This window comes from Saccopteryx leptura, chromosome 7 (genome assembly GCF_036850995.1).
Source record: "Saccopteryx leptura isolate mSacLep1 chromosome 7, mSacLep1_pri_phased_curated, whole genome shotgun sequence".
NCBI lineage: Eukaryota > Metazoa > Chordata > Mammalia > Chiroptera > Emballonuridae > Saccopteryx > Saccopteryx leptura.
The window spans coordinates 42801470-42824870 of NC_089509.1; the positions used below are offsets into that span (position 1 = coordinate 42801470).

General features: G+C 38.8%; 1 protein-coding gene across 4 annotated transcripts in view; it reads right to left on the reverse strand.

Moving 5' to 3' along the window:
• The window catches only part of CYTIP (cytohesin 1 interacting protein), a 129708-nt gene extending 119155 nt beyond the window's left edge, over nucleotides 1-10553 (reverse strand). The window contains exons 1-3 of one of the 4 annotated variants that reach the window (XM_066345912.1): nucleotides 10537-10553; nucleotides 10285-10391; nucleotides 8705-8824 (exon numbers count right to left, since the gene is read on the reverse strand). In XM_066345912.1, coding sequence (XP_066202009.1) covers nucleotides 8705-8780 — 76 coding nt within the window. In that variant the 5' untranslated portion in view covers nucleotides 8781-8824; nucleotides 10285-10391; nucleotides 10537-10553. Of the gene's footprint in view, nucleotides 1-8704; nucleotides 8828-10284; nucleotides 10392-10536 lie in introns of those variants that run through there. The other 3 variants (XM_066345915.1, XM_066345911.1, XM_066345913.1) reach the window with 3 other exon arrangements.
• Nucleotides 10554-23401: the final 12848 nt, after the last annotated feature.

The window sequence follows — 23401 nt, forward strand, 5'->3', positions numbered from 1 at the left end:
AGAATCAAACAAGATACAAAACGAACAGAAAGCAATTTATAAAATGGCAATAGGGAACCCACAAGTGTCAATAATTACACTAAATGTAAATGGATTAAACTTACCAATAAAAAGACACAGAGTAGCAGAATGGATTAAAAAAGAAAATCCAACTGTATGCTGCCTACAAGAAACTCATCTAAGCAACAAGGATAAAAACAAATTCAAAGTGAAAGGCTGGAAAACAATACTCCAAGCAAACAACACCCAAAAAAAAGCAGGTGTAGCAATACTCATATCTAATAATGCTGACTACAAGACAGAAAAAGTACTCAGAGACAAAAATGGTCATTTCATAATGATTAAGGGGACACTGAATCAAGAAGACATAATAATCCTTAATATATATGCACCAAACCTAGGAGCACCAAAATATATAAGACAGCTACTTATTGACCTTAAAACAAAAACTGACAAAAATACAATCATACTTGGAGACCTCAATACACCGCTGACGGCTCTAGATTGGTCATCCAAACAGAGAATCAATAAAGATATAGTGGCCTTAAATGAAATACTAGAACACCTGGATATGATAGACATCTACAGGACACTTCATCCCAAAGCAACAGAGTATACATTTTTCTCTAGTGTACATGGAACATTCTCAAGAATTGATCACATGTTGGGCCACAAAGACAATATCAGCAAATTTAGAAAAATTGAAATTGTGCCAAGCATATTCTCTGATCATAAAGCCTTGAAACTAGAATTCAACTGTAAAAAAGAGGGGGAAAAACCCACAAAATTGTGGAAACTAAACAACATACTTCTAAAAAATGAATGGGTCAAAGAAGAAATAAGCGCAGAGATCAAAAGATATATACAGACAAATGAAAATGAAAATACGATATATCAGAATCTCTGGGAAGCAGCAAAAGCAGTAATAAGAGGAAAGTTCATATCACTTCAGGCCTATATGAACAAACAAGAGAGAGCCGAAGTAAACCACTTAACTTCACACCTTAAGGAACTAGAAAAAGAAGAACAAAGACAACCCAAAACCAGCCGAAGAAAGGAGATAATAAAAATCAGAGCAGAAATAAACGAAATAGAGAACAGAAAAACTATAGAAAAAATCAATAAAACAAGGAGCTGGTTCTTTGAAAAGATCAACAAAATCGACAAACCCTTGGCAAGACTCACCAAGGAAAAAAGACACAGGACTCAAATAAATAAAATCCAAAATGAAAGAGGAGAGATCACCACAGACATCATAGATATACAAAGAATTATTGTAGAATACTATGAAAAACTATATGCCTCCAAATACAACAATCTAGAAGAAATGGATAAATTCCTAGAACAATACAACCTTCCTAAACTGAGTCATGAAGAAGCAGAAAGCCTAAACAGACCAATCAGCAGGGAGGAAATAGAAAAAACTATTAAAAACCTCCCCAAAAATAAAAGTCCAGGCCCAGATGGTTATACTAGTGAATTCTATCAAACATTCAAAGAAGACTTGGTTCCTATTCTACTCAAAGTCTTCCAAAAAATTGAAGAAGAAGCAATACTTCCAAACACATTTTATGAGGTCAACATAACCCTCATACCAAAACCTGGCAAGGATGGCACAAAAAAAGAAAACTATAGACCAATATCTCTACTGAATACAGATGCTAAAATACTAAACAAAATACTGGCAAATCGAATACAGCAACATATTAAAAAAATAATACATCATGATCAAGTGGGATTCATCCCAGAATCTCAAGGATGGTTCAACATATGTAAAACGGTTAACGTAATACACCATATCAACAAAACAAAGAACAAAAACCACATGATCTTATCAATAGATGCAGAAAAGGCTTTTGATAAAATACAACACAATTTTATGTTTAAGACTCTCAACAAAATGGGTATAGAAGGAAAATATCTCAACATGATAAAGGCCATATATGATAAACCAACAGCCATCATCATATTAAATGGCGTAAAACTGAGGACTTTCCACCTTAAATCAGGAACAAGACAGGGTTGTCCACTCTCTCCACTCTTATTTAACGTGGTGCTAGAAGTTCTGGCCAGAGCAATCAGACAAGACAAAGAAATAAAAGGCATCCATATCAGAAAAGAAGAAGTAAAGGTATCACTTTTTGCTGATGATATAATCCTATACATCGAAAACCCAAAGGACTCCACAAAAAGATTACTAGAAACAATAAACCAATACAGTAAGGTCGCAGGATACAAAATTAACATACAAAAGTCCATAGCCTTTCTATATGCCAACAATGAAATATTAGAAAACGTACTCAAAAAAATAATCCCCTTCACGATTGCAACAAAAAAAATAAAATACCTAGGAATAAACATAACAAAGAATGTAAAGGACCTATATAAAGAAAACTACAAGGCATTGCTAAGAGAAATAGAAAAAGACACAATGAGATGGAAAAATATTCCTTGTTCTTGGATAGGAAGAATAAATATAATTAAAATGGCCATATTACCCAAAGTAATATATAAATTTAATGCAATTCCCATCAAAATTCCTATGACATTTTTTAAAGAAATGGAACAAAAAATCATAAGATTTATATGGAACTATAAAAAGCCCCGAATAGCCAAAGCAATCCTAAGGAAAAAGAATGAAGCTGGGGGCATTACAATACCTGACTTTAAACTATATTATAGGGCCACAATAATCAAAACTGCATGGTATTGGCAGAAAAATAGACACTCAGACCAATGGAACAGAATAGAAAACCCAGAAATAAAACCACATATATATGGTCAAATAATCTTTGATAAAGGGGCCAACAACACACAATGGAGAAAAGAAAGCCTCTTCAACAAATGGTGTTGGGAAAACTGGAAAGCCACATGCAAAAGAATGAAACTCGACTACAGCCTGTCCCCGTGTACTAAAATTAATTCAAAATGGATCAAAGACCTAAATATAAGATCTGAAACAATAAAGTACATAGAAGAAGACATAGGTACTAAACTCATGGATCTGGGTTTTAAAGAACATTTTATGAACTTGACTCCAATGGCAAGAGAAGTGAAGGCAAAGATAAATGAATGGGACTACATCAGAATAAAAAGTTTTTGCTCAGCAAGAGAAACTGATATCAAAATAAACAGACAGCCAACTAAATGGGAAATGATATTTTCAAACAACAGCTCAGATAAGGGCCTAATATCCAAAATTTACAAAGAACTCATAAAACTCAACAACAAACAAACAAACAATCCAATAAAAAAATGGGAAGAGGACATGAACAGACACTTCTCCCAGGAAGAAATACAAATGGCCAACAGATATATGAAAAGATGCTCAGCTTCATTAGTTATTAGAGAAATGCAAATCAAAACTACAATGAGATACCACCTCACCCCTGTTAGATTAGCTATTATCAACAAGACGGGTAATAACAAATGTTGGAGAGGCTGTGGAGAAAAAGGAACCCTCATACACTGTTGGTGGGAATGTAAAGTAGTACAACCACTATGGAGGAAAGTATGGTGGTTCCTCAAAAAACTGCAAATAGAACTACCTTATGACCCAGCAATCCCTCTACTGGGTATATACCCCCAAACCTCAGAAACATTGATACGTAAAGACACATGTAGCCCCATGTTCATAGCAGCACTGTTCACAGTGGCCAAGACATGGAAACAACCAAAAAGCCCTTCAATAGAAGATTGGATAAAGAAGATGTGGCACATATACACTATGGAATACTACTCAGCCATAAGAAATGATGACATTAGATCATTTACAGCAAAATGGTGGGATCTTGATAACATTATACAGAGTGAAATAAGTAAATCAGAAAAAAACAAGAACTACATGATTCCATACATTGGTGGAACATAAAAACGAGACTAAGAGACATGGACAAGAGTGTGGTGGTTACCAGGGGTGGGGGGAGGGAGGACGCAGGAGGGAGGGAGGGAGGGAGGGAGGGAGAGAGTTAGGGGGAGGGGGAGGGGCACAGAGAAAACTAGATAGAGGGAGGCGGAGGACAATCTGACTCTGGGCGCGGGGTATGCAACATAATTTAATGACAAGATAACCTAGACATGTTTTCTTTGAATATATGTACCCTGAATTATTAATGTCATCCCATTAACATTAATAAAAATTTATAAAAAAAAAAAAAGAAGTAAAATAATTTTTAAAAATTCATTGAAATTTTATTTTGATAACACAGAATTAGCTGTGTTTTTGTTTTGTGGAGGGTTTTTTATAGAAAAAGAAAACTGAGCAAATGATCATTTTATCTGTCTAAGGTAAAAGGAAATTTGACAAAGCTTAAGTAATTGGAGGAGAAAAAATAAATTTTTATTTTCATGTATTAGCCCAGGCAAGTCCAGATGAGCCAGTAAACTCATTACTCAAAGTAAGCGAAATATTATGATACTATTGAATAGTATTAGGAAAATGTGCCCTACTTAGGGGTCACAAGTGAAAAGTGAAGGAGGACGACACCCTGCCTAGTGCGTTTGATGAACAGTTGGGAGATCCTGAATCAAACAGCAGACTATAAAGGATCCCTGTGAATGCTCTCAGCACAGCAGATTGATGATATAGAAATGGAGAAGCATGGTTCTGGAATTAGAAAGACCTAGATTTAAATCCCAACTCTGCTAATTGGTATCTCTGTGACCTCTCAAAACCCTCATGGAAAGCAGCCACAATAAAGCCTCCACACAAGGTCATTTTAAGAATTACAAATGAAATGTGACAATCATAATACTGAGAGAAATAGGGTTTTGCTACCCTGAGTCTGTCTTTAGGGGATGTTGATTTTAAGCTGTTTATTGGGAAGCAGGACTTGAGGGAAGGTTTGCCCCCCCCCCCCCGCCTCTTTCCTACCTAAGACTTTCAGATAGAAAACCTTGCTGCAGAAAGGAAATCTGAAGATGCTCGCCTCAGCCTAATTTGAATTAAGTATGGTAAATAAGGTTTTGGAAAGGGGCCTGTTAGCTGGATACCCCCGTGCCCCATCGCTTCTGAGTTGCCTAGCAAGGATTTTCCTTCTGATACGTGCCCTCAGTTACTCAACTACCTGTGAATTGTCCATTCTGACTTCTGAATTAAGACCCCATTCCATCCACCCGCCCTGTTCTCCTTTGTCCGAAGTGTCTTAAACGCCCAATGTTGCCTCAGTGTCCTTGGAATTTTCATGCCTGTGTGAATTTCCCATGCACATGTATTAAAAGGGATTCTCTCCTATTAATCTGTCTCTGTTACTTTGATGATTAGCCCACCCAGAAGAGTTTAGAAGGTGGGAGAAACAGCATTAATATTTTTTTAGCCCCCACAATACCTAGCAGGTGATAGGTGCTCAGAAAATGGTGGCTATTATCATTTACTTATCATTACCATTTATTACCATGGATACTCATCCAGAGAAGTAATAGCACTGGTAAAAAACATTTAAGTTAAAATCGGGGCTTAAATTTAAAAAAATCACAACACTAAAACATTCATAGATCAGGATAAACAAAATTCCTCAAAATACTTAGCATCTGGCAATAATTTAGGTACCCTAATTTAGGGACAACTTTCCAGGTGAGAAAAACGTAAAAGGGTTGGGATGTAGCCCGCAGCCCACTTTCTACAATCTTATCACAATGTATCGGGACTAGAAGGTGACTTAGGAAAATAAAGCCCAATGGAGCTAAATGATTTGCCTGAGATTCTGAGCCTGCCTCACCCCCACTTGTCCTCGTATCCCCCATCCATCCACTTCTCAGCTCCTTCAGTCGCAGCGTGCATTTAAGTGCCGCTCGATTTCATCTTTGTCTTTTAAGAAAAGCGGCTAAGGGAGGCGTCAGTCCCGCTTACTCGGCTCTCCAGACTCCGGGCTTCGTCTTGGGAAAGCACTTGGCAACAGCCACACACAAGCCAGCCAGCAGATTCAGTACAACCTGACATTACTAAACAAGGATTCTCTTAATTACAGCCCATTCGATTCACGGTCACTGTTCCCTCCCTCCCTTGACCATTTTATTCTTCATTCGTCACTCCACATAGTGTGGGTGGCAGATATGAACAAGTCACCAAATTGGATACATTCCACTTTGTTCCCATTTAGAAGTTCTTACATGACTTTCCCTAGGAAAATCAATTAAACTGTTGACTTTAAATACTATTTGGGAATCAATTATAATTCCAATTAACTGTGCCATCTGGGTTGTTCTTTCACTCTTGGAGAAATTTTGTAATGGTGAGAAATCCTTCATATTTATTCATCCGGTGTAGGTCCTATCTTCAGACACTGACCCTGGCCCCCCACATCCAAGAACTAACCTTCTGATTAGTCATAACCTGGCTTCATCTGCCTCAAACCATTTTCCTAGCTATAGAGGGCTTATCGCTGACCTTTCCCTTCTCTACTCACCTCAAGCTAACATTTACTAAGAGCTTTATCATATGCCAGTCACTCTGTTGCCAGTGGAAATGGGATTCTTCCACAGAATCACAAGGGAAGCATTTTAGGGAGCCACACCTAGGAGGATGAGGTGTAGGGGTAAGATTTATTGGAGTAGAGATGAAGGACTGTCTCTAGATGTCTGGGGTCTCATCCACGACCAAGTGGCTTAGCGCCATCACACTATGGAAACTCCAGCCTTATCTTCACCAAGCCCAGAAAAAGGGCCAGGGTCCAGAAATTCTGTGCCATTGCCCAGCATTTGACAAGGTATATGAAGCTGCCAAGCTGCCATAGGTTGGTTTAGTCCACGCCAAAGCACAGTCCAGCTCAGCCTGTCTCCATCGGCTATCTTGGTCTCTGTTGCTGGCTGTGCTCTGGAGGATACTGAGCTTCCCCACCCAGGCCTGCATTTTGGAGCCAAATTTGGATCCAGGCTGATATGAAGAGAAAACGCATGCAAACCGGTGAATGAAGAGGCAAATGCATGCAACCAAGAGGGGTGTTTTTAGCTTTGATTATATTACCTCTGGCTTTCAAACTCACCTGTCTCTTGCTTGGCTCTTCAGCAGACTTGTGTTGGGGTTCCCACTATCCAGTCCTGTCTTTTCCCCAAGTTAGATACCTTCCTTTTATGATTGCCATCTTGGCTTCTAGCAAAGTGATTTCGCCTTTATTGTTTTCTCTATCGGTAATCTGGGATAATGGTCAGTCGTTCCCCTGAGAGCTCACTTCAGGGACTATGTCCCCTGGGGAGCTGTGAATATTATAACTTCTTAATAAGTCAGCCTTAATGTCCAATTTCATTTGCTCTCTTCCTTTATTAATACTAACTAGCTACCTACACTAATAACTCTGCTAAGTGCTGTACGCGTTATTTCTTTAAATCCCGTGAGGTAGGCAATGTGGTTCTTCTCTTTTAAAAAGGAGGAACCTGAATCTTAGTGAAGAAAAGCACTTTGTGCAAAGCCACAGGGAATTTTGTGTGACAGCCGCTTCCTCTTCATCTAAGTGACTGAGTCTCAGAGCCCGGCTCCTGGGGGGTGCTGAACCTGCAGTCCTCAAATGAGATAAACAAGCTAGAGACACCCCACATTTTTCTTAAAAGTGAGATCCATCAACATCTGCAGCTTCTACAGATAAAGATTTCCAAGAGCACCCCCCCCCAACTTCCTGAATCAGAATCTCTAATGCTAAGACTCAGGAACCATCTGAATCTCTAAAGCTAAGACTTAGGAACTATCCTTCAGCCCTTCTTGTGCTTAAAAGTTTGAGATCCACTACCTGCTCTTTTTCTTTTTTGACAACCAAGTGTTCTTTCATAAAGCCTTCCTGAAAACAACATCCTGACCCCTGGTGGTCTAACCCAGAAGTGTGACAGGCATGATGGGGATTAGATGAAATGCTCTGTGATAGACTCACAGTTCCCCTTCGGCTGCAAATTATTTGATTAAGTTTCAGCGGCCTCTGGCTGAGCTCTGATTACCATATTCACTCCTATCTCACAGAAAGTGCATCAAGGCAACTAGTTTGCCGACCTTTCTGGGTAGCAGCTACAAAAAGAGGTACTCAATAAATATTTATCAATCGTCTAATAGCAGGTGATGCAGAGCCAAAAAGACAAGATTCCTTTCTTAGAAAGGTGCATGTAGATGTAGATAAGGGGAAAAATCAATTCATTCTTTCTCTCTCTTTCTCTCTCTCTCACAAACAGTACATTTCCATGAGCTGCCTTACTCTGCCTTCATTAGAATATCACATTTGAGTTCTAGTGCGTAATCCATTTAAACTTGATTTCTCACCAACTCCTTTTTTTATTTTAATAAAAACCTTTAACCTCCTTGACCAGTCTCTTTTCCCTTCTCCTTGCAAGGATATCACACTCCTATATTTATTGGTCTTTTCTGGTTATTACCAAAAATTGTCTGGATGTCACAAACTCAACATTGGACCAGATAGAAGACATGCTCATTGTTAAATCCACTGTCTGTATAATATTAGAAAAACATAGAACTAGTAAATAAGAATAACTACAATAAAACCAACTGGAAGTCCAGAACATTTAGGGGATCAACAACCCTAGGAGCCAACCAGCTTATTCATTAAACACTTGAATAAAGAATTCCCAGCAATAATTCCCTTCATCTTTTATTCATCATAAAATGTAATACTATTTTAAAACTTGTTCACATCCTCCACTCCCCCACATCAAAGCAAATAACAATAACACATAACCAGAACCAACCTTCACATTTCCAACCCACGCTTACCATAGAAGTTTAGTTGGCAAATGGACTTTAGTTGGCAAACCGCCGACAGTGATTTCTGGTCACCAAGCCAGAGCATGTGAGGAGGTTTCACCTCTTCTGCTCTAAATGAACGCACAGCCCCTGCAATGCAACAGGACACTGACCTTCCGAAAAGGAAATTCGATCTCACCCCACCTCATGCTGCCCTCCTCCTCCTTCCTGAGGGGGGCTCCCATGTATTTATTGCAGGACATGGACAAACTGCCTGGTATCAAATACCTTACAAATAAAAGAAGCAAATAAAACCAAAAAAACTTCCATAATACCTATGTGATTCACAAGCGCTACGCAGATGGAAAATCAGGGTTCTTCTGTAATGAATCAAGTAGAAAAACAAACCATTTCTTATCTGGTGTCACTCACAAATAAATGTTTCACATGTCGCTTTTGGGGGGACGCTAAGCTTTCAGAGTTTTCAAATGCTGCTTATTATAGTCTAACTACAAATTTGACTATGCTTGATTTTGTTTTCAGATTGATAACGAGTGCAATGGAATTGGAAAAATGGTTTCTTTCATAATTTTCTAAAAACAAAACAAAAGGTAAGTGTTGGCTAACTTTGTGCTGTTCAACTAAACCCAAACTACCGGGATTTTTTTTAACAGTAAACCATGTTAGCTTTTGTCCACATAACATTCATTGCCAGTCCCTGGAAGCAATTTTTAGAGACAGTAAATTTGCCACATGTATAGCAACTACCATATAAATATGTATCATGAAAAAGTTTCCAAACATAGAAAACCTCATGATTTGGTTTGGAAAACAAGTCGCTTCAAAGTTGTGGAAAATAGGACTGCTCCTGCCTTAAAGGCAAAGATCTACCACCAATAGTCATTCTGACGATTCTGTACCTGCAACCAGCCCTCTGGGCATAACTTTGAGATACTTGATTTTGCGTGGTCCGTGGAAAGCTAATATAATCTCAAAAGGAAAATGTTCTTCTTGAATTTGTTCAAAAGGACAGCCATTTTTAATACAAAACAGCTTTTGTTTTCAAAATGACATTTGAACTATGTAATTATTGAGTTCCTAAAAATCAAGGCAATTTTTATAGTAATCAATACAGTGGAAAAGTTGCAGCCTATGATTATCTATTGTGAGATGACACTCCTTTATTTGCCGTCATCAGATATTTAAAAATTCGGGGAATGTAATCATGAAAGTTAAAATTCTCTCTATATGAGAGAAATCTGGCTTCTCTTATGAGTTCCTGCTTACAAAACTACAAGATTTTCTGCCAGTTGTTGTTGAGGTTTGTATTATGGGTATAGAAACCATAGACACTTTGCAAAGCAGCTGTGTTGGCACCTCCTCCAGGTCCCCCTATAGAACTCCCTCCACCTCTCTCTCAGGGTTCAGTTTGGTATGTGCTCATGGATCAGCCTGTCTGTCCCAATAGTTTCTTGCAGGCCTGGCCAAGAACTTGCATTCCTCTACACACCAATCCCTCTAAGAGTCATTAAGCTTGACCTAAGTCTCACTTCCCCAGCGTCTCTTGAGAGGCCTTAGAGAAATCTGTCTGACGGGTACTTTGTCCTTACCTGTCCTGCCGGGCTGGAGTGGCTGGGAGAAGGCAGAGAGTGCAGTGTGGCTGCCCTTCGGGAGGTCCTGGCCAGCGTGACGCTGGGGGAGGGCACAGTACGGGCAGCTGGAGGAAGAAGAGGAGGAGTAATTCTTGTGCCACTGCAAACATGATACTGTGCCAACAAAAACATCATTCTTTTTCTCAAGAAGTTCAAAACACTTTACAAACATTAACTCATAAGACCAAGTAGTTATAGAGCAATTATTACTTTATTATGCTCTTCAAATGGGCACTGCAAGCAAAGTCACTAGGGAAGAAAGTCTATTCATTGTTTTGTAATTCCTCAGATATCTGAGCACCTACTCTGTGCTGGACACTGGAGGTAGACAAGCGAGTACACAGAAAGGCCTGTGCTCCTACAGGCTCTCACACTAGTCCATGCCCTCTTGCTCGCCCAGTCTGGCCACTAAGCACTTGGCTACACTACTTACTATATACATTCATTTACACTTTATTTTGGCCCAAATTGTTTACAGGAATGTGCTCCATTATTCAGAATGTCCATAATGTTTTAAGTACTGAGCAAACTCACAAAAGAAAATATTTTTTAATTATGGTACCTGTAATTCTCATTATAATGACAGGAATTGGAGAATATCATCAATTGAAAGTGTTTTCTTTTCAGATGCTATAAACAAAGCTTTATCACCAGCAAGCCTGTCTCTTGAAATGTTTGTGGAATTATTAGAAGTGGACAAGGAAGGCTAAGATAAAAAAAATAACATGCTGAGCAGTTTATATAAATAATTTGGCTTTAAAAAAATAATCAGGTGAGCAAATATGTTTGGTGAAGTAGAAAGCCTTTATCCATGGGGTTTTTTTCTGACCTCTTTTATTTTCTGTGGCAAAATGTCAGGTCAGATGTAAAAGATGACATGCCATTTCTACATCCTCTCCTTCGGCAATGGGCTCCAGATATTTTCAAGTTATTTACAACTAACTAAACCAAGATGGTGACTGCTTTTTAAAAATGTATGACTTTCTGATGAATCAAGCAGGATTTAAGCTACTATGTTTTTTTTGTTGTTTTGTTTTGTTTTGTTTTTGTATTTTTCTGAAGCTAGAAACGGGGAGAGACAGTCAGACAGACACCTGCATGCGCCCGACCGGGATCCACCCGGCACGCCCACCAGGGGCGATGCTCTGCCCACCAGGGGGCGATGCTCTGCCCCTTCAGGGGGTCGCTCTGCTGCGACCAGAGCCACTCTAGCGCCTGGGGCAGAGGCCAAGGAGCCATCCCCAGCGCCCGGGCCATCTTTGCTCCAATGGAGCCTTGGCTGCGGGAGAGGAAGAGAGAGACAGAGAGGAAGGAGGGTGGGGGGTGGAGAAGCAAATGGGTGCTTCTCCTATGTGCCCTGGCCGGGAATCAAACCCGGGTCCCCCGCACGCCAGGCTGATGCTCTACCGCTGAGCCAACCGGCCAGGGCCAAAGCTACTATGTTTTAAAGATGCTAGATAAGGATTCTAGTCTGTTCTGAGAGTCACTAACCCATCCAGTTTGGACTGAACATAGAGGCTACTACAGTTTTCCCTCAGAAATTCATACATATTTTAAAAGCCGTAGGGAATTACAATTACAATTACAATTACTACCTAAAGCCCAACTTCCCTTCTTAACAAACACACCCTGACTGAACAGAATATCACAGAGTAAGGAATGTAAATTTGTGATTTCCGCATTGGGTGGCTGCCCAGGCATCACCTTAGAGAGAACCGTGATTACAAGTGCCATTTTAACAACCGATTTGCTGAACTCAACAAAAAAATTAGGTATCGGTTCTGCCAAATGGATACGAACCGACTAAATTCCACCTGTATCTAACTAAAGCCTGAATATCTAATGTACAAAGATCACAACATATGCCTTTGTGTCTTCAGCTACTAGTTTCAAATCTTTGCTGAAGTTGAATTTTCTACAAAACATCAATATAGCACTTAACTGAGGCTAGCCAGGTGACAGATCACACTGGGGTTTACTCTGCAGCTGAAAGAACAGACAGGGTGTTTAAAACCCCTTCATTAAGCAGAGCTGCCAAGGATGGGAGTAAAAGCAATTAAACAGATTATTAATTTAAAAACACCTGTTTTTTTATTAAAGAGCTACTACACTAATATCAACACCATTGTCATTCAGCTTTTCACCATTCAGATGGCCAATAACTCAAGAGCTAGAATCATATTCTACTCCAATTATAATAACAGCACTGAAAACAGCAGACTTATTGACTAGCAAAAGGAGACAAGAAACAGTTGCCCATGACAACAATGACACTGCGAACTGAAACTGCTTATTTCTGGGTTCGGATCAAACAAGAGGAGAACAGAAGAGAGGGCTAAGGGAAGGAACCAGAGCAAAGGAGACGGAGGGAGGGAGGGACTGGATTGCTGTGAAGGATTATCCTTTGAATTTGTTTTTGCATCTTTTTGAAAGTGAAAAATATTGATGTTCTTATAGATTGTACAGAACATAATGGTAGGTAGTGGAAGATAATTACTACCCAGTAAAAAAGTTGTTCTGTTTATACAGCCTCTTACAACAGTTATTTTAAGGGTATCCTGCTTTCTTTAAATATGTTTAAAAAGGTTCCTTTCATTTTCTAAATTTGAAATATTGATATCCATTTCCTAGATTTACCTGAAATAAATTTCATAAAGTCAATAATGGAACAATGTTGCTCTGCACTTTTCTGTGAATTTCTTGTGTGTACTCACTGTGTTTTTTCTATCACATTATAGTATGTGAACATTTTAAAAATGATTAATGATGCAGTTTGATTCTTTGTATCTTTTAAAAATGCTGGCACTGTATATTTTGCACCCTTGTTTACTCAGCAATAAGTATCTGTATGATACACAATACTTTTTTCCTTAATACTGGAAACCCCCCTAAGAATCCACATGTCATTTAGTGGATACATTACCTGATGAATTAGACCTGATCAACACGCAAGCAAATATTTATCTTCAGGTAAAACCCAAACGTTTCCACCTTCATTAATTCATCAGCAGGCAATGCAAGTTCACATTTTCGGCCAAATCCAGCAGAGGGCAGGGTGCTCCCACTAACAGCCAGCCAACAGTGCAGCTGCTGGTGGAGTGCTCTGTCTTTACAGCAATCATTTTCTCACCTGGATCTGAAAAAAAGTGCAGGCTTTGGCTGCGAATAAAGGCTGTGGTACACAGCCTGGGAAATGTCAGGGAAAGTCTGGCTTTTGAAGCCACTTACATTTTGTTTGGAAGATCTTGAAGATACCTGGACACTAGCCAATTCCAATGATCTTCCTGGACTATCTTACTGAGGAGGCTACACTAGAGAATTAGCGTATTATGGCATTAGAATTTCTGTTTCTAGTTTTAGACAATCCCAGGTAACAGCTGGCACTCACACGCCCTGTCTCAGGTCCCTACCCCGGCCCATCCCACACCTACTAGCTCTCTCTGTCCTGTTGCATGGCCTCCTTGGTCTGTCATCACTGCACAGCCCCCACTGATAAGGTTAATGACCCAATGCCTGGTCATTAAAATCTTCTCTCCCTCCCCAGGGCTAACTCAGGGGGCACCTCCTCCAGGAAGTTTCCAGAGATCCCACCCCAGTGATCATCATTAAGAAACTTTCACCAGGTGGATATTACATGAAGGTTTTATATCAAGTCTTGGATCTAAAAAGATATAGCCCATTCCTTCTAGTCCATACGGTAGCCTGGTAAATGCAAACTGGAAGGGAGCAAGGATAAATGCCACAGTTCACAGGGGGAACTGTCCAGTGTTTTTTGAAAGTGACAGAAAAATTGTAGCAATCTTTTAAAGTTTTCAAACTGTGGACAAGAAATTTGTCATCAATGCCTGACCAAGCGGTGGCACAGTGGATAGAGCGTCGGACTGAGATGCAGAAGACCCAGGTTCGAGACCTCAAGGTCACCAGCTTGAGCACAGGCTCATTTATTTGAGCAAAGCTCACCAGCTTGGACCCAAGGTCGCTGGCTCGAGCAAGGGGTTGCTAAGTCTGCTGAAGGCCCGCGGTCAAGGCACATATGAGAAAGCAAAAGCAATCAATGAACAACTAAGGTGACGGTGATGCAATGAAAAAATGATGATTGATGCTTCTCATCTCTCTGCTTTACGGTCTGTCTGTCCCTATCTATCCCTCTCTCTGACTCTCTCTGTCACTGTAAAAAAAAAAAAAAAAAAAAAAAGAAGTTTGTCATTGATACCTCAAAGGCTTCCAGCTTCCAGAGTTGGCTGGCGTCTGGGTGAAGAACAGCTGGTTGGTCAGGCTCTGTATGACCTCCCAACCTATTCCCCTGCCTTCATTTCTCCCCCAAAAGATGAGAGCAACTTCATTTTTACCTGTATTATTTAGGTACTCCTCTGGTTACTATATACAGATTTCCTTTCATTTCATCATTTCATTTCATTTCATTTCAGTGAGAGGAGGGGAGATAGAGAGACAGTCTCCTGCATGTACCCTGACCGGGATCCACCCGGCAACCCCTGTCTGCGGCCGATGCATCATTCAACCAAGCTATCCTCAGTGCCCAGGGCCGATGCTCAGACCAACCAAGCCACTGGCTGTGAGAGGTGAAGAGAGAGAAGGGGAGAGGGAAGAGGGAGGGGGAGAAAAGCAGATGATCGCTTTTCATGTGTGCCTTGACCGGGGATGGAACCAGGACGTCTGCATGGCAGGCCGATGCTCTATCTACTGGTCAACCAACCTGGGCCAGATTTCCTTTTAAAGAAAAGGCACCTTAAAAATTAAGCAAACAAGCAATCTACACATTAATAACCACAACAAAATAGATTATAACAATTTAAAAGCCATTACTCAAAAATTAAAGGCCTGTCTTTACTGTTGAAGTAATTGAGCCGGAGAGGAGGAGAGACCTGAGGTGGGCTGTGGGATGAAGGTGGAGATCTGAGACCTGAGTCCCTATATCCAGTCTCTAAAATCCAATGTGCTTTTTACTAAAAGAAGGGGCTTGCAGTGAGCCTGAAGGAGGGCGAGGCATGAATTAAAGGGATAAGGCAATCAGTCACCTGTGGACAGAGCCTTCTAACCAGCAAAAGTGGTTCTACTAGAAGCAAAAGTGACAGACAAAATATGCTTGCATGGGCTTGACCAACATAAGAAGATTAAGGTTATGTTTTTCAGCACATTTTTGAACACACACTACGTGTAAGGCAATGTGTTGAGCACTGGGACCGAGTGGTGACTGAGATAGGGGTGACACCTATCTGCCTGTTCATGGAGCTTACAGTCTAGTCGGTGAGACAGACCTAGGATGATAATTTGATAAATGCTATCAATATATTGGAGAGCTCTATGGTGGTACAAGAGCATTCTTAAACTCGGTGACTTGCAGCACTGCCTTCATTAGTCATGTGGCCGCATCTCTTTTCTTACTCAAGCTATCACCTATTGTGATAAAAAAAAAAAAAAAAAGTCCAGCCCGGCTTTCCAGGGGGCTCCCCCAACCCCAAACAGGACATAATCCAAGATCCCACATGCCATTTGGTCTTCGTGTCTCCTCAGTTCCCTCCAATCTGGATGACTTCCCAATCTTACTTTTTCTTTGTCTTTCATGACCTTGACACTTCTGAAGAGTACTGGTCGGTTGTTTCATAGACTGTTCTTCATTTAGGGTTTGTCTGATGTTTCACCATGATTAAATGGAAGTTATATACTTTTGGCAAGAAAACCACAGGAAGGATATCATGCTCTACTTGGTGTATTTTATCTGGAAGTTCATGATATCAATGTGGTACATTATTGATAACTTTAGTTATTACATTATTGATCACTTGGTTAAGTTAGTGTCTGCCAAGTTTCTCCAGTATAAAGATACTACTTTCTTTTTGAAATTAGTATCTTGTGGTGAAATATTCTGAGATTATACAAATGCCTTGTTTTTAATTGTATTTTTGCCCACTAATTTTAGCATCCATTGAATCTTTCCTAAAACAATGAGTATGGTGGTATTTGCTAAATGGTGATTTTATATATCAACTATTCTTTTTATATTTACTCATTGGGTTTCTACTGTAAGGGAGACCTGTCTTTTCTCCTTTATTTATTTATTTATTTATTTAGTCAATTATCTGTTTTTCTCAGTATTGACTCACAGGTATTTTCTTTATTCTATGGGTTATAATCCAATATTATCATTGTTTATTTTTTGCTCAAATTGTTCCAGTTTGGCTATTTGAACTTCTACAAATTGAATTGCATAGTTTTGTTCTTTTGTGTCTTTAGTGAAAAGTGCCTAATCTTTTCACTATGCTTCCATTGTTTATTGAACATTTTCTTTCTGGTACCATAAGATGATCCAAGCTTATATTGTACTTTTTGCTCCCAGACCTGGATTTAGCCGCTGTACTAAAAGAATGGTATTTAGAAACTTTGTTCCAGGTATTGGGTATCTTCATTATTTCTGGGGTGTCAATGCTTCTAGGCTCTCTAGATGAACAGAGTGAGGAATTATTATATATAATATATATATATATATAATATACATGTATACATACACAAATACATGTACTTCTGTATATATATATATATATATATATATATATATATGTATGTAGATACAGATGTGCATGTATACAGATATATGGGTAGATAGATAGGTACTCCTCTGGGTACTATATACAGATTTCCTTTCCTTGATTCAAGTAATTAAAACTAATACTTTTCATTCAAATCCATACAGTTTATTTTAGCCTCCCTCCTTCCTGACAGTGGTAAATTGGATCTTATTATATGCAATTTAGTTACTTATTTACTAGAATTTACAATATACATAAAATACTTGCAGTATTATTAATACATATTTCTATGAAAAACAAACTTACTCCAAAAAGCTGTGATATTTGTGTGAAGTTCTTCTTATTATTATTTTTTGGCCATGTAGAATATGTTCAAAATGCTGTTTTCCAATATTGTTTAGGTTTTTTACTTTCTTTTTTATCTCATTTGTTATGGTTGTAATATTCATTTTTAGTAAAGATAACCAAGATTCCTTGGTTAACATTTTTATTCTGTTTGGATTTCTATACATCCTGGTTAATATTTTTTAATATCTGAAGTAGTTTAGAACCTGGTTCTAAAACTAAGAACTGACCCTGGCTGATTGGCTCAGTGGTAGAGCATCGGCCTGGTGTGCAGGAGTCCTGGGTTCGATTCCTGGCCAGGGCACACAGGAAAAGAGCCCATCTGCTTCTACACCCCTCCCCCTCTCCTTCCTCTCTGTCTCTCTCTTCCCCTCCTGTAGCCAAGGCTCCATTGGAGCAAAGTTGGCCCAGGCGCTGAGGATGGCTCCATGGCCTCTGCCTCAGGTGCTAGAATGGCCCTGGTTGCAACAGAGCAACACCCTAGATGGGCAGAGCATCGCCCCCTGGTGGGCATGCCAGGTGGATCCTGGTTGGGCGCATGCGGGAGTCTGTCTGACTGCCTCCCTGTTTCCAACTTCAGAAAAATACAAAAAATAAATAAATAATAAATAAAACTAAGAACTGTACAAGAGAGTATACTTAGAAAAGTGTCCCCAATCATACTGTCTACCCATTCTCACTCCCTGTTCTTTTCCACCCCATTCTCACCCACTTCTGTGTATAATCAATCACAATAATGCCTAATTTAACTTTTTGCATAAATAGATATATCCATATTTTATTTCCTTTTTTTACTTGAAGAGCACCATGCTGTAGACATATTTTGGCACTTTGCTTTTTTTCATATCAAAATGTATCCTGGATACTCCCTAACCCTAGCACTAACCCTAATCCCAGAGGTTTTGATATAATTGTATGAAGACTAGGAGTAAGAACTGATATAATTGATAATTATTGAGGTATAAATAAAACCATAAAATCACTCGCTGTAAGTGTACAATTCAATACCTTTTTAAAGGTAATTTATAAAGTTGTGCAAACATCAAAAGAATTGTTATCTTTTCAAAGCTCTAAACTGGTCCACTGTCGTTGGTGTTTTTTGCTCCCACAAGGTGTCGCTACTTGGAGGCACTGCGCTTTTCCTACACTGAAGCACCCCTGCTGGTTTACATCCAGTGGAACGTGTTTCACATGGAAGAAAAACATGTAGTTTCAAAATGCACTGCTTATTTTTCAAAATGGAATCAGAATCACTGGGGTATAAAGGCTGCATCCAAGGGAGTTCCAGTTAAAGTTATACACTTATCCTAAAACAGTTCTTCACTGGACTTTTGTACTGAAATCATGCCATTAAACCAGCTTTCATTTGTGACTTCCTTAAGAGTATTATTTTATTTATTTGAATTAGTCTCTTCTCAGTAACTAGCTAAGCATAACTCTAGACAAAGGAGAAGCCAACATACATTTTAAATATCTCCCCTATGAAATCATCCTTTGACTGTCTCCCTTAAGAAGCACTCATACTGTTCCATATATAAAAAGTCTAGCTAGCATAGACTCAGTCTTGGAAATGTAGGAACGGTCTCCTTAGGCAGGTGATATTTGAACTGAGCTTCAACAGATGACTACTAATTAACCTGATGAAACACATGGAGGTAAAGAAGGGTACATCCCAGGCAAAGCAAGCAACATTTGCAAAGACCCTGAAGGAGGATAGGATAGAAAATTAGGTGTGATTAGTGCATAGAGTGGTGATGGGGGGAATATATTGCTAATAAGACTAGACATGCAGACCTGAGGACAGATCACCTGGGTCCTTTTAAGCCTGAAGTATTTTGTTCCTAATCTTAAGAGCAGTGGAGACAAACTAAAAAAAAAAATAAAAATAAAAAAATAAATGCTGAATTAGAGGAAGATAAGAGGGATGGAATGACATGATCGTATTTACTAAGAAAAGTTCACTGTGTCTGCAGCAAAGAAAGCAGACTGGCGAGAGGAACTACTAGAAGACCAATTAGAAAACAAACGCTTTGAAAGAGAGAGAAAACAACCACTTTGAAACAGAAAACACATGCTTTGAAACAGGGTGATTGGAGTGATGTTAATATTGAAAGAAGCAATAGATTGACAGGACTTAATGATTGGTTGATCCAAGGAATGGAGAGACGTATCAAGGATGACTCAAGTTGACAGACTATACCACCCACTTCTCCGCCTTCATGTGGTCATCTGTGGCCATTCTCCTCATTATTTCTCTCTCTCTCTCTTTTATTTTTTATTTTTTTGGCACTTTTATCTCTGAGCTCTCTGTCACTCTCTGTATCCTCCAATAATTCTTGATGATCTCAATATATTGAATATATACAGATAATCCTTCCATTTTTCTGGTTGCTTGGTTACTTGATTTCTTCTTCTTCAATTATTTTGTATTCTATGTTACCTTAGCCACTGATTCCCATGGACATGTACTGGACCTTTCATTACCATGAACTGAAATCCCTCTATAATCTCATTTGCAAAAACCCTTACTAGTACTCCAACTCCAATAATCTTTTGATTCCATTAAGCCTTACATTCCATTGATCCTACCACAATCACACTATCCCTCATCTTATCATATATTCACTTTTACTACTAAACATCTTTAATTCTGTTTCATATACCCCCAACCCTTTTAGGACTCTCTCAGTCTATAGAATCTCTTGGTCAAGTCACCATTATACAAGTAAATGATGTCTCTTAAAACTTTGTAAAAATAAACTGTATGTCCAATAGCTTCTGTTTTCCCCTAAGACCCAATCTCCTTTCTTCTCTTCCTACCCTATATACCCTAGGAAGCTGACCAATAAGGACTATGTAGACAAAACTCCTTTGCCCTCTGGCTTTTTAGTGGTTCACCCAATGGAGAGCCCTGGCATGAAATAGAAGGGATAGAGGATAATTAAATTCTGGTTATTCATTTCACTGGCTCCATCCCTACAAATTCACCAAAGCTTGTGTGTGTCTGCCATTAAAGTCAGCTCACTGGCCTGCTGTAGAGGACTCACTCTACTTTAAAATTTTGGAAATTTCTGTTTCCACCCAAGGCTTCCCATCTAGAGATGTTAGTAGCTCCACTGCTAGTGGGCCTGGGTTCCACCCACAACTTTTGAATTATATGTCTTATTAAGGTATAATTCATGCAGTGAAATACACATGAGCCAAGTAACTTTGGAAAATGTATATACCTGGAAGTCCCTCATTTTAGTCTAGTTTAGAACATTCCCATTATGTCAGAATGTTTTCTTGTGACCCTTTGCAGTCAGTACACTCTTTACCAAGGCAAACACTATGCTGATATACCATAGTATACTTTTGCCTATTTTGAACTTCTACAAATTGAATTGCATAGTTTTTGTTCTTTTGTGTCTGCATTTTGCTCTCAACATCATATCTGTGAGATTTATCATTTAATTGTGCCTGTAGTATGTCTACTTTTATTGTGAGTTATTCCATTGTATGAAAATACTACAATTGATCTCTTTGTCTGTTAGTAGGCATTGGGTGGTTTCCAGTCACTAAATTTTATACATAAAGATGTTATGAGTATTTTTATACAATCGTTTTATGGACATAGTTTTCATCTTTCTTAGATAAGTAAAGAGGAATGGAATTCATGAATTATAGGGGAAAATCTATGTTTATATTTGTAAGAAATTGCCAACATTTTTCAAAATGATTGAATGATTTTTATAATCCTTAAGCATGATAGCTCTAATTTCTCCATATTTTTGTAACATTCAATGTTGTTACATAGTTTTATATTTTTAGGCATTTTACTGAGTGTGTAATATTATCTAGTGATTTTAACTTGTATTTTTATTTTATTTTTTAAGGATTTTATTTATTGATAAATAAAGAGGGAATATAGAGAGAGAAAAGGTGGGGGGGGGCAAGAAGCATCAACTCCTAGTAGTTGCTTTTCCTATGTGCCTTGACCAGGTAAGTCCAGGATTTTGAACCAGCAACCTCAGCATTCCAGGTCAATGCTTTATCCATTGCACCTTCATAGATCAGGCATAACTTGTATTTTTAACATTGAGTACCTTCTCATATGCTTATTGACCATTTGACAACCTTATTTGTGAGGTATTCAGTCTGTGGCTCAGTGGGGAGAAGAGCATTTAGCTTTTTATAATTGAATTATAAAAGTTATTGGTATATCCTTAATGCAAAGGCTTGCAAATACACATTTTGCCAATACTTTCTTCCATTTATTGCTTTTTCTTTTTATTTTCTGTGGATTAGAGGATAGTATTGTATCTGTTAATTTCTTATTTTGAATATTATACTGAGGTTATCGAAGAGAGTATCCTTGTGTTTAGAATATACTGAAGCATCATCATTGTCACATATATATAACTATATATAAATATAAATAAATAAAATGAATATATATATGTATATATATATGTATATATATATGGCAGAGAATGAGAGAGAATGATATAGAAAATCTCATAAAAGGTTAACATAAGGACACTGACCGGTTGTCTCAGTGTACAGAGTGTGGGCCCAGTGTGCAGATGTCCCTGGTTTGATCCCTGGTCAGGGCACATAGGAGAAGCGATTACCTGCTTCTCTTGCCTTTCCCACTTCCTCTCCCCTTTTGTTCTCTCTTCTCCTCTCGCAGCCAGTAGTTCAGTTGGTCTGAGTGTCGATCCGGGTGCTGAGGATAGCTTAGTTGATTTGAGCATCAGCCCTAGATGGAGGTAACCGGGTGGATCCTGGTTGGGGCACATGTGGGAGTCTCACTATCTCCCCTCCTCTCACTTAAAAAAGAAGAAAGGTTAACATAAGGAATCTGAGTGAAAGATAATCAGGAATTGTTTATACTAGCAACTTTTTTGGAAGTTAGAAATAATTTCATTATAAAGTTAAAAAAAAGTTTATGATTTTAAAGAAATCATAGGAAGAATGCCAAGAAGGAAGGTGTCATGGACAAATGTTTGTGTCTCTCTCAAAGTCATATGTAAAACCCTAAGATGTAGGGCCTTTGTAAGATAGTTGGATCTAGATGACATCATGAGAGTAGAGCCCCGATGATGGTATTAGTGCCCTTATAAGAAGAGGAGAGGAGACCAGAACTTCCTCACTGCCTTGTGAAGATACAGCAAGAAGGTTGTCTCTGCAAACCAGAAAGAGGGTGCTCGCCAGGCACTGAATCTGCCAGCACTTTAATCTTGGACTTCTCAGCACCCAAGGCTATGGAAATACATTTGTTTTTTAAGTCACTTAGCCCGTGGTGTTTTGTGATAGCAGCCCAAACTAAAACAGAAATATTCATAAGACCAGAGGCGGATTTAACTGGTGTGTGCGCTGGGCACACGCCCTCAGCCCCAATTACTGAAGGGCCCCGCAAAACCCCAAGTTTACACTTTTTTCTAATGTAAGTGACCCAATATTGTCTTCTGTGCTCAGGCCCACAACTGACCTCAATCTGCCACTGCATAAGAATTATTTGCTAGTGAATAGTCAAGTCAAACAAGGACTGAAGTATGTTGAGCAAGTATGTAGAGGATTAATCATAGACTCCTAGAATGTCAGACTAAATATGATTGATTGTTTCCTGAGAGCAATAAGATCCATTAACAGTTATTAAACATTGAAACAACTTGTGTGATGTACTATTTTAGAAAGATTAATCCGACAAAGGCATTCTTAAGGAGACAAGAGACTAGTTAGAGACACCAATGAATGCATTGTTGCAACAACCCAGCAAGTAGAGATTTGGGCTTTGGTGGTAGTAATGAGAAAGAAAAGGAAGGGACAGGTATGAAAGGCTTTCTGATGCAATAGCTCTGAACAGGCTTTAGAAATCTATAATTTTCAAAAGCTCCCCAGAAAATTCTGAACACAGCCAGACATGGAACTTTGAGCCTGGAAGGGGTATTGGCACCACAGGTGACATTAATAGAGACATGACCCTGTGCATAAGAATTAGTGTTCAAAGGAGACCAGATTGAAGCTATCAATCTGGAAGGCTACCATGATAAAATTGTAAGTTTAATTATTATAAGACAGAGCACTTAAACAAAATGAAAATTCAAATTAATAAATTCAAAAAGAATGTAATGAAATGGACAAATTTACATTGACTACAAAGAGAGACAGAAGTTTAAATGAGGGCTGTTCATTATTGTTTA